The sequence below is a fragment of the Dreissena polymorpha genome, chromosome 13 (genome assembly GCF_020536995.1).
Source record: "Dreissena polymorpha isolate Duluth1 chromosome 13, UMN_Dpol_1.0, whole genome shotgun sequence".
Lineage (NCBI taxonomy): Eukaryota > Metazoa > Mollusca > Bivalvia > Myida > Dreissenidae > Dreissena > Dreissena polymorpha.
The window spans coordinates 28,313,396-28,331,823 of record NC_068367.1 but is presented as its reverse complement, the minus strand read 5'-3'; the positions used below and the strand labels follow the sequence as shown (position 1 = coordinate 28,331,823).

The 18,428-nt window shown below is 33.9% G+C and overlaps 3 protein-coding genes across 5 annotated transcripts in view; 1 reads left to right on the top strand and 2 right to left on the bottom strand.

The window, feature by feature from the left end:
• LOC127854541 (tubulin monoglutamylase TTLL4-like) overlaps positions 1-18,428 on the top strand; it is a 724,238-nt gene that overhangs the window by 628,245 nt on the left and 77,565 nt on the right. The window lies entirely within an intron of this gene.
• LOC127855724 (uncharacterized) overlaps positions 1-18,428 on the bottom strand; it is a 663,610-nt gene that overhangs the window by 609,412 nt on the left and 35,770 nt on the right. The window lies entirely within an intron of this gene.
• The window catches only part of LOC127855742 (succinate dehydrogenase cytochrome b560 subunit, mitochondrial-like), a 171,179-nt gene continuing 167,788 nt past the window's right edge, over positions 15,038-18,428 (bottom strand). The window contains exon 6 of the mRNA XM_052391539.1: positions 15,038-16,282. Coding sequence (XP_052247499.1) covers positions 16,178-16,282 — 105 coding nt within the window. The 3' untranslated portion in view covers positions 15,038-16,177. The remainder of the gene's footprint in view (positions 16,283-18,428) is intronic.

The window sequence follows — 18,428 nt, the reverse complement described above, 5'->3', positions numbered from 1 at the left end:
TTCCTTATGGCAATTGCCGAAATTTCAACGCCGGATGTGGTCTGGTAAGATAGATGTTTGTGTATACAGAATGCTCGTTTTTATAATGGTTTTAACATGGTACCATTTTAGTGTTAGTGTGTCTTATGAATAGATATATTCGCAGGAAATAAGCATGGAATTTATTGTGTCCACAAATAAATAAAAACAAGCATTTTGTATCTACACAAATCTATGTAATCTAACCACATCTAGCGTTGAAATTGTGGCTGTTGCTATAAAGAACACTGATTGTTTAGGTGTTAACTTTATTTTTCGAAATACTTTACGAAAGTTTCGTTGATTTTGAGCGTTATAGAGACTTTAAATATTCATGTATCATAAAGTACTTATATTATTCTGAATTCTACCTTCTCAGAAAAGTTCAGTGCATTTGGGTCTCAGAGAAACACCTTAGCGCCCATGGCTCTCTTGTTTCAGAGACATTACTTAAAGGCCTGGGTATCACATGAGGATTTCATTATGTTCTCTGTTTGATAAAAATACTAATCAATCAATGATTCTGAATTACCGGTAATACTTATTCACGAATGTTTTTTTGCTGGAAAAATTAAAAGTTAATTTATGTGTTTTTAGTTGTGCAAAGTTTGTTTAAATTTTAGCTTTAAATGGTATCTTTAAATGATTACATTCGTTTCTCTTAAAAGCATACTTTAACAATTATTGGTAATTAATCGACATGTGCTTTTTGTTTACACTATTTCAAATGTGCTTACTGTATAAAATTCAGTACACAATGTATTAATTAAGTAATTATTTAAAATAAAATGTACATGCTCAATTTTTACAAACTGTTTGTGTGTGGCTTCATTTCAGTAAAACCAATTTAGTGAAAGTGGAATACGTCCTTAATCCAGATCTGGTGCATCATTTCAGGTTAGTTAAATTGCTTTATTTCTTATCTCAACTAAGCACAAATCTATTTTAAAATGTTAGCCAATCAGTTTTTCAAATTTAGCCAATCAGCTTTGCCCAGTCATCCCAAGTTCATCCCTTTACATTTTCGCCTAAGACTAAGAAAAGATCTCACGTAAAGTGCTTGTGCGAACTTTGAATTGTGTGAGCTTTTGTGGTCATCTAGTAACTGATGCTACTATTATAGTTAAACATTTTCTGTGGACAGTTACTGTCAATCTAACAGTAGACAATTTTCGTTTTTTAGATGGCATGTTTTGTTTATTTACGTGCATGTTTCTTTATAAGATGGAAATTAACTCTTAAATTTATTACTTTTGGGAATTGTGGTCTAGTTGTTGGACGCTGGTCATAAGAATCAGAAGGTCCCTGGTTTGAATTTCTGCTCAAACCCTTCTTTTTCTGGGCAAAAAGTTAATCCCAGGCATGCTCCTCTCTACCCAGGTGTTAAAATGGATACATTTGAGGGAAATAATCCAATGTATTGTGGCTGAGTTTAAACGGACAACCTATATCCCAGTGATTGTGGGGTTAACCCTTTACCTCTTAGATACAGATTTTGACGCATTTGTAGTCACATAGAAAGTTGAATTTAGTTAAAGACCTGTCTTTCTAAATTCAAATTTAAAGGCTTCATTTCTAACCCTTAGATAGATATTGATGAGCAGCAAACAGCATAAAACCTGAACAGACTGCGAATTACTAGCAGGCTGTTCTGGTTTTATGCTGGTTGCAAAGCCATTATCACTTTGCTTTTTATGTGGGAAAGGGTTAAATGTAAAAGTGGTCTGAAGATGAACCCTCATCAATAGACTATAAAAATTAAACTTTAAACCTTTAACCTTTACCTTTTTCTCTTAGGGAATGTCGAGAAAGCTTAAAAAAGAAACATGGGGAGGAGTTTTCCTACCCTGTGTTGGCGTTTCACGGCACAATGGAAACGAATATCAAGCCTATATGTGAGACTGGATTAAAAATACCTGGTGTGTGTAAATACAAATGGGACACGCTCTGAGAATGTGGTGTTGAATGCATGTGTGTTAAGTGTCATCTCAGATTAGCCTGTGCAGTCTGCACAGGCTAATCAGGGACGACACTTTATGCCTTAACTGGATTTTTGATAAGAAGAGAAGTTCTTAAAACGAAAAATGTCATAAAACTGGAAGTGTTGTCTCTAATAAGCCTGTGCAGACAGCACGGGTAACTGAGTAATGTGGGACGACACTTCATGCACATGCTGCGTTAGATCCCCTTTTCTCAGAGTGCGGGTCAATTAGATTGTTTAAGTAAAATACAGTTTACTATGCCTTTAACTTTATTAGCTGTGTTTGCTTTTCGACATGAAGGAATGATGTATTTTGTTGAAGTACAATGCATATTTGGCTTTATGGAGTTAGTTATCATCTTTGAAGAGAAATTCCTACTCATCGCTTTGAGATGGAGTAAAATGTTCCTGAGGACGGATTTTGAACATATAATTGTTTGGTTTGAAAATACATGTATAGCTGATAATAGAGTTAACAATAGAGAACATGTATATACAGTGGAGAAATATTTTTATAATGAGTATATCCATGTGACACATAATACATTTAAAATGCAACATTCCAGAAAACCCAAACTTGTTAATTGTATTCCAAAAATGGGAGGCAAATAGTGATCACAAAGACGGTCCTTTCAACTTTTCACCCGTCTGTCTGTCTGTCTGTCTGTGCTTTTTTTGTGCAGAGCCTTACGCAGGAAGTATTAAAGGGATTCAAATGGAACAACATATCATGATGGGGGGCTTTAAGGAGAAGTTTGAGAACCATAACTCTGGCTTTAGGATTTACAGAGTTAATTCCCTGTAGTCAATGTTCATGTTCTGAGCTTATATCCTTAGTATTGAAGGGTTTTAAATTAAACACAATAATAATTAATATACAAATATATTGACAATGAAAACATCCTTATTAGTGTCTTAGTGTATTTGTTGGCGTTTGTAGTTATCATGTGTTGGCATAGGGATCTGACGAAAGTATTCTTGTCACCAATAGAATGCTATTTACATGTTGTCATTATGTCAAGAGCTTTTGTAAACAATATTTGTCTTCCTTTACAGTGATGCTGTAATGTGTTCTCGCATTCTCACTACAAATACAAATAGTTATAACATATATTGTTAGTGATAAATAGTGGTCAACATTGTGTTGAATAGCGAAAAATGTTTACTATAAATGAACATTAATATAATGTTTCAGTATTTGGGCCTCGTTCTGTGAAATGGATGAAATGCATGTGAATTAAGTTTTAATCAGGGTGGTCATTTTCCGCCTAGTCAGGAATTTTTTTATAACAGACTCCCATTTTAACAAAACTACAATAACAGCAGAAAGTTGTGTCCCTCATTAGCCTGAGCAGACTGCACAGGCTAATCAGGGACGACTCTTTATGCACATGTGCACATTTGCCCAGTCTTCCCAGAGCAAAGCTAAATTAAAAGTGAACATTTATAATACCACATTTAAGTGTTTCATTTGAATGCTTCAGGGGACAACGTCCATGCGCATCGTAAAGACACTGGCTGGTATGGAAAGGGTGTCTACTTCAGTGAATACCCCGCCTACTCTATGGGTTACATCAAGGGCGCAACCCAACTGCTGCTCTGTCAAGTTCTACAGGGCAAAGTATAAAAACTTGTTGTTGATGTTTCAATTAAGCCTTGTTCTGGGGAAACTGGATTAGGTGCACGTGCGTAAAGTGGCGTCCCAGACCAGCATGTGCAGTGGGCACAGGCTAAACAGGGATGACACTGTACGTTTTATATGGAATTGTATTTTAAAAGAAGTCTGTTCTAAAAGAAAATTTAGTGTAGGCAGAAAGTGCCTTCCTAATCAGCCTGTGTTGACTGTGCAGGCTAATCTCGTACAACACTTTATGTACCTGCATTAAGCCCTGTTTTTCCAAGACGAGACTCAATAACATTTGTTGATGATGTTCAATTGAAGTGGGCGTACTTTAGAAACAATTCAATTCTGAGATGCTTCTTTGTAAATAAACAGCAAATTTAGATTTATTTATTGACAGATTGACACCAATAAAATTATACATTGAACAGATGATACATGAATGTGTATGTGATTGTTTATTTAGGAATTGTGCATTGACCAATTTTGGCAGTATTGTGGCCGTTGGTTTTTTTCACTATGAATCAGCAACTATATATGCTGAAAAATGAAAGCCTTTTGTCTAGGTTGGTAGACTTTGAACTTATTTCACAGGTTCCTACACTAAATTCAAAAGTGTTCTTTTTGGTCCAACCAATGTTGGCAGAATTCTAGTCCTTTTCATATTTTCAGCTATACATATATGATATAAAGGAAAGTCTATCATTGCTAATTTGTTAATTTTAAGAAAGATGAAAAGGAGATATTTTGATTTGCTTTGAATATTATTTCACTGACAATGACTTACATTTTATGTCAGTTTCTGACTTGTATTTATTTGACACAGTATTTTTTTCCTTTTATTATAAAGTACCTGTAAAAGGCACATTCCTAATTGAGGAAAAATAAATCCCAATTGCTGTCTTGAAATATTTCCAAAAGCAAGGACAGTAGTCAATTTTGTTCCATTTTCTGCAAGTGAACAATTGAAATGAGCACTAAAATTGAACATTTGAAGCAAAAAGGCATGTAAAAGATTATGTAAATAGGTTTATTAAATTAAGTGCTAATAAATTAAAATGACTCATTATTCCCAACTTGCAGATTTCTCTTGCGGATGTAACCGATTTCAGGGGGTTTTGCTATTATATTTCCTGATTTGCAAGGTACTTGCCTACATAAAAATGGCTGATACACATAATGCATGTTGACTCTTCTTCCAATCAAGAGGACATTTATTATTAAGTTAAGATTGTGATAAAAAGAACAGATTCTTGAATGCATTATATTTTTACTTTTTGAAAGGAGTATCCCACACTGTTTTTTTCAGTACTGCTTTAGTTGTGAACAAAGAAGTTTTCTATTAAAAAATGATAGGGTCTCAGCAAGGGGCCAAGGACAACAGTTCTGTGCTTATGGCTATTTATATCCCTGTGTTAATAAAGATCATTATTGTGGGGTGGTTAAGGTGGGGGAGTGCAGAAAAGCTTCAATCAATGGAGCTAAGTAAAAATGACCCAATGTGGGAAATCGAGGCTTAATGCATCTACGTAAAGTATCATCTCAGATTAGCCTGTGCAGTCTTCACCAGATAATACAGGACAACACCTTCTATTTTTAAGGGTTTCTTTTGTTTGAATGAAGTCTCTTCCTAGCTCAAATCCAGTTTAGACAGAAAGTGTCATCCCTGATTAAAATGTGCAGATTGAACAGGCTAGTTTGGGATGAAACTTTACACTTATGCATTAAACCCGTTTTCCCAGAGTGCTGCTTAAATATTATTGCATTGAATGGCAACATTTATTGATTAATCAATAGTCACTTAAATGATAAAGTCTATTTCAGGCCTATCAGTGTACGAAGCTTATTCACGGGCATTCCCTGATGAAAGGTTATGATTCCCACGTGTCTCCCTGCAAGAAAGAGCTTGTCATCTTCAACAAGTATCACATTCTGCCCCAGTACATCGTCCACTATCAGCCGAATGCTGGAGAATTCAAATACACCGTAGGATTTTACCTTTTACCACACAGATACCATTACACTTTCTCAGTCCCAGAGAAAATCGTATATAATTATGCCCCCCTTCGAAGAAGAGGGGGTATATTCTTTTGCACATTTCGGTCGGTCCGTCCGTCCATATGTCTGTATGTCTGTCCACCAGATGGTTTCCGGATGATAACTCAAGAACGCTTACGCCTAGGATCATGAAACTTCATAGGTACATTGATCATGACTGGAAGATGACCCCTATTGATTTTGAGGTCACTAGGTCAAAGGTCAAGGTCACAGTGACAAAAAACGTAGTCACACAATGGCTGCCACTACAACTGACAGCCCATATGGGGGGCATGCATGTTTTACAAACAGCCCTTGTTTAAGACCTCTCTTGCTAGATTCAAATTTTAAAGGTTTCATTTCTTATCCAATGGTCTGAAGAGCAGCAACCAGCATAAAGCTGAACAGTCTGCCAGTTTTATTCTGGTTGCAGCATAAAGCCATGTTCACTTTTCTTCTGAGCAGAAATGGGTTAAGCTTGTCTTTCTTAAAATGTCACCTTTATTCAAGATCCGATGAAATGGATCAGTGTGCTTGTTATGTTGAACATTTTGGGTACACTTGTTCCTCAGAAATGGCTTGAGGCATTTCTTTCAAACTGTTTATAATACTTATTCAAATTTCCTATATCAAAATGAGCTAATGGGCAAATTGGGATAAATCAAATATATGAGTGAAGCTCTGTGAAAAGGGGCTTTAATGCATGTGCGTTAAGTGTCGGCCCAGGTTAGCCCCTTATAAGGGCTGACACTTTACGCACAGGCATTAAACGCCATTTTCACATTCCACATCCCATACATATTAAGCAGGTTACCGTTGTTTTGGTCAGCTAGTTCTGTCAGAATTGTTAATGAGATTTCACCTAAATTAAAACATATATTCCCGTATTAAAATGAATTCATGAGCAAAATGTGATCATGTGAAATTTCTAAAACTGATGGCGCTTTTTAAACATGGAAATGTGTAAATATATTATATCAGAAAGTTTGAAGTATCATTAAGCTAATTTCTCTCGAATGGTCACATTATATAACCAAATATAATAATGTTGATTCGTTAAAAATCTGGAAAGTGGATTTTTTTATCAGCTTTTCATATTGTAGTCACCCCCAAAACCAATATCGGCTGCTGGTAGCACAGCAGAAGGCAAGAAAGGCAAAGGGAAGAAGAAGAGAGGAAAGCTTACGATAGACGAATTAACAGACACTGAGATGTTAAAAAACAAGCATGACCAGGCTGTGGCAATGCCTTCACCAAGGTCTGTGTAGCGGCAATAAGGGTGCGAGTCTGAAGAAAATGGGTTATTTAACTGCTACTATAGTCATGGAAATCATATTGATAAAGACTTTTGTAAACGCGATAAGCTACCACAGGGCCCTTATTTACCAACCCATTATTTGACTTAAGAACAAAAAATAGTCTGAGAACCAAGAAAGATATGTTCCGCGTGTGAATATTTACAGGCTACCACTTGGGGTAATGTCCTTAACAAAATGTTACATTGAATTACCGGTTTTAATTCTCTAATATTTCTCTATAAACAACGTGAAAGCATTAAATAAATAATATTTACGAACAATAGCTTATATTTGAATAAATTATCATCAGGTAATGTATAATGGTGGCAGGTATCTGATAGAACTGAGCTCAGATCTCTGCGCTGAGGTGGTTCAAGCGGGAAAGAAACCACTACCAAGAAACTCAATGTACAGGAAAGAAAATAGGTTAAAAACAACTATGCACACAAAAGAGACAACTTTAAAATGGAATTTTTGACTGGTAACACATTGAATATTTATAAATGTCACTCTGTCATATGCATATTTTGCTATATGTGTATATATTACCATTCGTTTTATTGCAGCACATTGGATGGATACAAAATTCAGTTCACAGGGACTTTCCAGAACACCCAGGCCGGTATGACGGCCCTGGTCAAATCACATGGCGCAACAATAGGTTAGTCATGTTATATCATGTAACGCAGTTATAGGTGACTGATTATAAACACAGAAACAATAGGTAACTGATGTGTCAGAGAAATAAATACATTGTGTGTAAGGGGACATGTATATAAGGAAAAAAGCTTTTTATGATATTTAAATAAACAAAAAAATTCACAAAGAAAAAGAATTTATGTGTGGGCTAATTATATGGGGTAAATAAATGCCAAGAAGGTACGCAGGTTTTAACAGTACAAAAATAACTAACGAGGTAAAATGTAGGTTCATGAATTTATGGGTGTTAATATACACTAAAACTTTAACCCATGGAGAAAAAACATACACTTAAATAGAATTAATGGACTTTAGCATATTTTATAACAGCTATTGGTAGAAGCGAATGAACAATTACAGGAAATTGTGTACATTTGAGCATAAGCTAAACAATATTTATGTGAGAAAATTTATATTTAAACAAGTGTTTTGTAGATTAATGTAAGCTTAACAATGAATATTGCTGTATTTGAGTAAATATAGTAGATATAATGGCATTAAATACATGCTAAATCCAATGTACTTCCAAGTTAAAATCAAATATAAGTTAGCTACAACTTTAACCCATTTAAGCCTAGTGGACTCTCCCATCCTTCTAAATTGGATCAATTTATTTCCAAAATTAGGGATGTCTAGTATATCAATTTTTATATTTAGAATATTTCTTACAGAAATTCCTTTAAGCAAACAGTGAAGACCCTGATGAGACGTTGCATCATGCGGTGTCTCATCTGGGTCTACGCTGTTTGCCAAGGCCTTTTTTCTAGACACTAGGCATAAATCGGTTAAAAGAATGTATGTTACTAGAATACAAAAAAGTAGATATTTAATATTGTTGGTGCTAAAAAAAACATTTCAAGATTATTTTGTTGCAGGAACAAAAGCTGTTTTCAGTCTACTGATAGCCTCGAAGCTGGAGTTTGATCTATCAACAAACAAAATCCTTCAGGCTAACAAGAAAGGGGTAAATACTTGCAGTCCGTGTATTTAAAAGTTTATTTACCTGTTCACTAGCCTCTGTATAGAGTGCATCTATCAGGTGGACCTGCCCCTGTGACCTTTCAGGGGAAAAATTTAATTTTGAGCCAAATTAGGTCAAATTTAACCCAGCGACCCAGGGTATTCTCCAAAGAATAATTTTGATCAAAATAGAGAATACTTGCTGTCTTCTATCTGTGCTTAATAATATAGATTCATAAAATTATTATACCTCCCTTCGAAGAAGAGGGGGTATATTGCTTTGCTCATGTTGGTAGGTCGGTCGGTCCGTCAGTCCGTTCACCAGGTGGTTTCCGGATGATAACTCAAGAACGCTTGGGGCTAGGATCATGAAACTTCATAGGTACATTGATCATGACGCGCAGATGACCCCTATTGATTTTGAGGTCACTAGGTCAAAGGTCAAGGTCACAGGTGAAGGTCACAGTTACTGGAAATAGGCATTTTAAGGATTTAGCATGGTTCAAACAAGGGAAACAACTACCTTTTATGCATGTCCTTTTTATTACAGCATTTGCCTCCCTTTAATTCATTTAAAATCTCATTTTACAGCAGAGATTCCAAATCTGACCTGTGAATGAGCCCCATAGAGTAAAAGTTATGTGTTTACCTGACATGAACCGCACTTGATCAGTTTTGTCCTTGAATATATTATATAATTAAAAGTAATTGTTTTGGTTCATGAATGTGTTACTTACATTTTGGTATAATTACATACAGTTTTAAAGTGTTATTATGATTTTACTACTTGAAATATCATCTTTCATTGTTTTGTACTACTACGAACAATTTTGATTTTATTCGTCAAAATATAATCTATCATTGTTCAGAACTGCTACAAAAAATGGTTTGAAGTGATATGTTTTGTATATTTATCTCAGAGAAATGAAAACATAGTTCAATATATACTTACGCAGCTTACATGTATATTTTTATCTTCAGGTTTCAATAGTGGGTGAAATGTTTTTATATGACTGCATCATCAACCATAAGAAACAAAATGAGGATCATTACAGATTAGACGACTAGTCACATACAATATTTATGATCACGTCAACATTGATGATATGATAGCCACCATGCCTTGCACCTAGGAAGAGCTGGGCCAGTATTCACCAAACAATTCTTAGACTTAAGTCTAAGACTAAATAATATTCTTTAAATGGATAAAGTATAGAATTGCTTGAATTTTGAGTCAAACTTGGCTTTAAACACCTACCTATATCATTCTTCATACAACAGTTTGTTCATGACATAATCACCAGTGGAGGCCTGTATATATTCGAATACTGATATTGGTTCCAAGTCTATTCTTTATTCTGAAGTCTAAAAATGGGTTGGTAAATATTGGCCCTGATTGTGCTTCCCTTTCCATTGGCAACTTAGCCTTGCGATTTTGAGGTCACAATTTCCATTCCCTCATCGACTGGCACCTGCAGGCCTTGCAAATGGAAGGTCTTGATTTCGATCTCCTGTCCGTGGGCCACTTAGCCTTGCGACTGCAAGGTCACAGTTTCCATCCACTTAGAGATAGGCACCAAGCTTTGCCAATGGAAGGTCTTGCTTTGGACCAACTGTCCATTGGCCACTTAGCCATTTTATTGGTAGGTCACAATTTCCATCCCCTCATCGACAGGCATCAAGCCTCGCAAATGGAAGGTCTTGATTTCGATCATGTTAAGAGCATTATTAAAGCCCCATAAACACTCAAAATCAACAAATATATTATAAAATAAAGTTAATCCATCAATAATTGATAAAGCCAATCTCGTGTTTGCTTGTTAATGTTTGGATATTGCTTCGGGAAATTCACATTGAATATATTGTTACACACAAAATAGAAACACGCATTTTGTCTCTTGTCAAATCTATATTACCAGACATCATCTAGCTTTGAAATTTTTGCAAATAATATTCATACATTCACGTATGTTAAGGCATGAGGATTTTATTGTGTTATGTATAATGTAACTTTGGCGTATATTTTCTGCCTCTGGTACCAGCCAACATTTCTGGATTGTCTGGTTTACAAAAATCATGTCTTGAAAACATGGATAGATTAAATGGTCATGAAAGAATTTGTTAGATTTTGATATAAGAAATTGTCAGTTGTGTTTTATAGTCAGCACATTTTACATCATAGTTTCATTAAAAGATATTGTTATTAGTTTATTCAACTCCAAATTCTGGTTTGTCTTGCATAACAAATATTTATTGGTGTTCCTATTTCACCAAAGTGAAATACTGGTATTTGGAATTAATTATTTATTTTTACTACTCAGTTTTGTATCCAGTAGGGATAAATATAAATTTACACAGAACAAATTCCACTCTTGTCTAATATATTTCGCCTAAATAGGCTTTTTCAAAGTTTGTTTTAACAAATTAACTACATTTTCTTTCTGTTTCCCAACAAAATTTTATAATTGGTTTTGTTGAGAAACAGAAAGAAAATGTAGTTAATTTGTAATCTGCAATATGATTATGCACAATTGTACAAAGGTTGTGCCGTTTGAAAAGATATTTGTAATTTGTCTAGTTAAAAGATGCCTGTATTGTGATATGATTTTTACAATTTTATTTCTTGTTAAATGTAAATAATAATATGTAAAAAAATGTGTATTCATGTTCCTCTGGATGTAATGTTCATATTGTAATGTAAAATATCATGGATGTATCCTGAACAAAAATTGTAAGACGCTGCCATATTTGCATGTTCTGGTACTCGCATGATCCTATCTGTTATATGATATGTTATTTTTATGTTTATTTTTATCATGTATTTTTCACATTCAAAGAAAATTGTGATATGCCGGTGATTAGATTTTGTCTATTGCTATTTTTATTCAAAAAGGCTATTTTTATTTAGCATGATTGATATTAATGTATAATGTTTGTACATGTAATACAATCCATCGCTATTTATAATACAATGTAGTTCACATGTTTTTTACACATTAAAAGCAAATTGTTATATGCTGGTTTGTAATGTTTGGTAATTGATACTTTTATTCAAAGAGGCTATATTTATACTATAATTGTTTTTATCAAATGCTATACCCTGTTTCCCATGTAATACAACCATTACATATTTTTTTATATTACACTAGTGAAATACAACATTTTTAAGCGTTTTCATTGGCTTAGTTTTCGTTTATTGACCAATCGCATTTTGTTAGTTTGCTGAAATGACGTTGCAACGTCAAATGACTTCATGAAATGTAAACAATATTCGTGATTTATCATTATGTTTGCGTAAATATTTATTTCATTTGCTCATTTAAAAGCATGTGATAAAAAAGATCTGACACTCATTGTCATATCATACCATATTTTATTTAACTCGTCCAGAAAATTCATTAGTAAGCTCGCCAAAGGCTCGCTTACTAACAAAATTCCTGAACTCGTTTAATAAAATATGGTATGATATGACAACGAGTGCCAGATCCTATATTTCTTTACTAGCATTTTATAGATGTATTTATTCATAAGATTGATTTAAGGTCTAATTTTGCATCGGTAGTTCAGTTCACATGTTTTTCAACAAAGAAAGCAAATAGTTACAATATGCTTGTTAGTAATTTTTGTTCATCGATAAGCAATTTTTATACTAAAATAGTTTTTCTTAATCAGTATTTCTTTAATAGATGTTTATATTCATAAGATTGATATACATGTAATATCTAACTCATATTACAAACCATAAGTACAGTACTTCACATATTTAATATGGTCACTGGTGGTTTTACGTATTTTATCAGCTTCGCAATCTGTCACTCCATTCTTTCTATTCATCCATTTTACTGTTAGTTTGAATTTGAACTGTTGTTAAAGTATTTTGTTTAATTAAGAAATCCTAGATATCTTGTATTCATTTGTCTATGTATTTGATTGTTAATAGGATGGTTTATTTTGTGATTATATTGTTTTGTGATATGACAGTTAAATTTTAAATTAGTAGGATTGGAAATGAAGCCTTTTATAACTTGAATCAAGTAAGAAAGGTCTTAAATTTAATTTAAGTTTCTAAGTGACTGCAAATGCGTCAAAATACGTATCTAAGTTGTTATGGGTTAATTAAGTGAGAATTATATTAATCTAAACCACTTTATTGTGTATAAATGACTATTAGGTATAGATTACACTAACAAAAGCCAGCCCATATACTTCAACTGAATGGGCAATACCAGGAAAGGAATGAAACCTGTAATTACAGTTTCGAAAGCTGCAACTGCTGAATATTAAGTTGATTTCAGTACATAGTGAATGGCATGTGTAAATTAAAAAATTAAGTTACAAATTGTGATAACTAACATGATGACTAATATGTTTGTTTTGTGCAGCTATTTCACAAGCAGATATGTGTACATATGTGTTCACAAGCTAATTGAAAAATGCAGTTTAATAAGAACAGTGCTGGAGTTTTAGTGTGATTACCAAGCACATAGTCAACTTGATTCCTGTACAAAAACTAATATAAATGAGTTTTTGTAAAAATAGTGACTAAAAATACCAATGCCCAACTCTCTCATGCGAATTGCAGCCTCAAAGGCACAGAACTTAGAAATAAACGGATCACTGCTCATGAAAAAATTCTTAACTTTCTAGTGACGTTGCTTTATTTACTATTTTCCCTAGAATCGCTTGAGAAATGTTAAAGTGGTTTGCGCCTAAAACTTACAAAATGTTATGCATCTGCCTTAATTGAATGGCAATTAACAATGAATGAAACAAGTGGATCTCAGGGCATAACAGTGTCTAGAACATCAACACTTCATGGCTATTTAAATGTCAAGATTAAATTCCTCGCTAGAGGACTTTTGAAGTAGTTTACTCCACAAACATAAAAAATTATGCCTCTGCCATACAAATAGCTAGGGTCAAGTGCACATATTTTACAAACACATGTGTGAATCAATGCACATTAAAAACGTTTCTTGCTCTTTAAACTTCAGGATGGTGACATAAATCAAGTGTGATTTCAATAGCTTGAGAGACACAGAAAAACTGCTCCATAACTGTAGACATTTTTTGCCTAACACACCAAAAGTAATAGTATTTGGCCATTTATCATAATAGTATTGGGCCATTTATCATAACAGTATTTTGCCGTAATATCATAATAGTATTGGGCCATTTATCATAACAGTATTTTCCATTTATCAGAATTTATCATGCATGCCAAATATATAAAGTGGCTATGTTCAATATTGAATAATGTTCTCCCTTTTTAACGCTTATTACTTCCCTTAAATCTGTATTTTTTACCGTAGACCGTAAAGGATGACCTTGACCTTTTACGACAATGTGTTTGTCAGAAACACAATGCCGCCTATACTGCGCCGCTTTGATTTATTTAACAAAAATATATACCTGGGCAGGTCAGATAACTATGTCCATTTAAAGCTTATTACTTCCCGTTACTTTGTTTTTTGCACCCTTAAAGGATGATGTTCACCTTGATATTTTACCACTCAAAATGTGCAGCTCCATGACACACACATGCATGCCAATATCAATGTGCTATCTTCAATATTTAAAAAGTTATGGCCAATGTTAAGGTTTTAGCACGACGCCTACGGCAGACGACGAGCTGGCTATGACAATAGCTCGGGTTTTCTCCAAAAACAGCCTCGCTAAAAATAAGGCCATGTATCTTAATATTTTTATCATAGTAGTATTTAGCTACTTATCATAACAGTATTTGTCCATTTATCATTATAACATTTGGTCGTTGATGATTTTATTATTTGGCCATTTATTAAAATAGTATTCAGCCATTTATTATAATAGTATGAGGTCATTTATCATTATAGTATTTGGCCATTTATCATAAGAGTATTTGGCCATTTATCATAACAGTATTTGGCCATTTATCATAATACTATTCGGCCATGTTTCGTAATAGTGTATGGCCGTTTATCATTGTATTTGGCCATTTATCATTATAGTATTTGGTCATGGATCAGAATAGTATTTGGCAATTGATCATGATAGTATTTGGCCATTTATCATAATAGTATTTGACCATTGATCATAATAGTAGTTGACCAATTATCACAATAGTCTTTAGTGATTATCATAATAGTATTTGGCCATTTATCATAATATTATTTGACCATTTATCCTATTAGTATTGGGCCATTTATCATAACAGTACTTGGCTGTAATATCATAATAGTATTGGGTCATTTATCATAACAGTATTTTCCATTTATCAGAATAGTATTTGGCCATTTATTGTTATAGTATTTGGCCATTTATCATTATAGTATAAGGCCATTTCTTAGCGCATAATTGTCTGGACCAGTTTCATACGTTTGATCTTTAAGAAAGACTACAGGTATTTAATCCAGAGATACAATAACAACACAACACAGGAACTACCTAACAACTTTATATGGTTCAAACATTCACTTGTACTATAAATAATATTATCTCTGTAATACTGACTCATAGGCATCAAGTAAATAAACAAAGAGGTATGTGACAATATGTATAGCATGTATACTCCCTGAATGAATGTCAGCAAATTTGTAAAATGCAATACTTGTGCTACAAAATTGCTCTATGCAATTTTTGTACAAGATATTATCACGAGATTTAGTTGCCATAACCATAAACAAGTACATCAATAAAAAAATAATATCAGTGTAGAGACAAATTGAAAATTACCGGTATGTATAAATCAAATAATAATATATGAAAATGCAAGCATAAATTCATATAAACAAATAAGAAAATATAACCGTTTACATTTGGTGCCAATAAAATATAACATAATATTATACAGATTTCAAATAATACAATGTTTAAATTCATTATTTTAATCCACTAACCCAAATAATTATAAGTAAAACTGGTAATCATCATGTTAAATATTTGCTAGCCTGACCATCATAAAAACCTTGCTCTGGGAATACTTGGCTAATCAATGCATATAACGTGGTCTAATCAATGCATATAAAGTGGTCTAATCAATGCATATAAAGTGGTCTAATCAATGCATATAAAGTGGTCTAATCAATGCATATAAAGTGGTCTAATCAATGCATATAAAGTGGTCTAATCAATGCATATAAAGTGGTCTAATCAATGCATATAAAGTGGTCTAATCAATGCATATAAAGTGGTCTAATCAATGCATATAAAGTGGTCCAATCAATGCATATAAAGTGGTCCAATCAATGCATATAAAGTGCCATCACAGGTTAGCTTGTTACTCTTTACACGATAATCATCTCTCCACTTTAATTGCATTTTCATAAGGAGGCCTCTTTTTAGGGATAACCAATTAAGACGGAAAGAGATGTCCCTGATTAGCCTGTGCGCACTGCAAAGGCTATTCTGGGACGACACTTTACGGTCATGCATGAATCCCAGTTTTCCAAGAACACGTCTCATTATGTACACATATCTGATTTCTACTGTTCTAGACCACATTAAATTTCCGTATCTCATAGTCATGGCAAAGACTGATAGGGTGAAAATTATCTCCACAAAGTCTTGAGCAATATTCCTAGGTTACAGACACATAAGCCCAGCCGTTGTGAGGAGTGTAGCTGCTAGCAAGGCATAGCCGGTCTGGTAAAGCTGCTCAGTCGAGTAGCCCTTTCCTGTGTCCCATACCTGGAATTGAAGAACTACCACATTAAGTTTCACTTGAAACACATTTATTTAAGCTTGATTGAAGTGAAAGTGGCTAGTCTAAAGGTTATTGAAACACTCAAGAGTCCCGAGTCTGTATCCTGGGTAGAACCAGTACTTGGTGTCTTTGGGATAGATCTAAGAACGCTCCCACAATTGGGATCACACCCATGACCTCCCAGTTACTAGGCCGTTACTTCCACATGGCGACCCCTTCAACCACATTGCACAAACCTACCCAAATTTAAACCACGTGAATCCTTTGTACGGATGAATTTCAGATCAAATTTTATAATGTTTAATCTTCATATATACAATTTTTGATACAACACCTGTAATTGTACTGGTCCCCGGGCTAGATCAGTTGAGTAAGAGATAATTGATACAGGTAGCTGAGAGTGTGAATTGCATCCTGACATTATACATTTTGTTGGCATTAATGATAACCCATTCACACATACCTTATGTGACATGGCTGGGAATAAAACCCACTATCCATTGATACTTTACTACCCCGGTATTGATTTTCTTTCTCGATTAATTTTTGCAACAATATCACTAATTTCATATAATACAATTAACGTACAAAAAATGGGTTTTGAAGACATAAAAATTATACAATTATGCTGTCATGTGATATTGTCTAAGAAGCATATTTAATTATATTATAAAACAAGTATAACATTATATATTTATTATGTTTTATAGGTATAAAACAAGAATTAAAAAAAAGAAAGAAACAAGAAATGTGTTCGTCAGAAACACAATGCCCCCTATTGCGCCGCTTTGAAATAAAAAAAAATTGACTTTTGACCTTGAAGGATAACCTTGACCTTGAACTTCCACTACTCAAAATGTGCAGCTTCATGAGATACACATGCATGCCAGATATCAAGTTGACCCTACCGGGGGCATAAAAACAAGACATGTGTTAGTCAGAAACACAATGCCCCCTACTGTGCCGCTTTGAAATTAAATTTCTATTTATCATTTGGAAGGTATAGAAATCATCTCCCTTTAAAGCTTATGACTTCCCTTGGATTTTGTCCAATCCAACCGGGTGGGGGGGGGGGTTCTTTAGACAGTCAAAAATGACCAAGTCAGACATCACTGACAACCAAGGCCTGTGGTTTATCAAAGAGATCATAGCCAGAGTTCATCATGTATCTATGGACATAAGTCCACAGGTATGTAATGATCCCTACCATTCACAAATTAGTACAGGAAAGAAAGAATATTTATATCATTTAAAAAATAACCTTTGACAAATCAATCATTTCAGTTATAAATAATCAAAATAAAAAATCTGTACAGTAACTGTGAAAAGAACTTAAATTCTTGTTAAGGAATATATAATCGGAGATTTATAATTATATAAATTACTTCCCTTGAAAATAGTTGTCTCTTACAAATCTCTATTTTTAGTAGCAAATAATTAAAAGCCACTACCGTGACTGTAGATACACCACTCAAACTGTGTAGCTCCATGAGATACACATGCATGCCAAATATCAAGTTGGTATGTTCAATATTGAATAATTATCTCCCTTTAAAGCTTATTACTTCCCTTGGATTTGGATTTTTGACCTTAGACCTTGAAGGATGACCTTGACCTTTTACCACGATGTGTTTGTCAGAAACACAATGCCACCTACTGCGCCGCTTTGATTTATTTAACAAAAATATATAATTTGGCAGGTCAGATAATTATGTCCATTTAAAGCTTATTACTTCCCTTGGATTTGTTTTTTTTTACCCTGTGACCTAGTTTTTACAACTTCTGACCAAGTTTCGTAAAGATCGGATGAAAACTATTTGAATTAGAGAGCGGACACGAAAAGTGTGACAGACTGACCGACGGAAAGTGCGAAAACTATATACCCCCTTTTCTTCGAAAGGGGGCATAAAAATCTAATCCACAACTGGGCTCGAACCACTGATCCTCGGAGTAAAGTCAAGCGCTCAAACCACTCAGCCATCCGTACTTGCATAGCCCGAGATGTATTTTAATTACGCTATTTATAAGCAATCTTCGTAATGTCACAAAATTGACAATAGATCTCTCCAAATTATTCAATCCTTTGGTGTTTGTAATTCTTTGTAATTGTCAATGTTTTTTTGCGTCAAA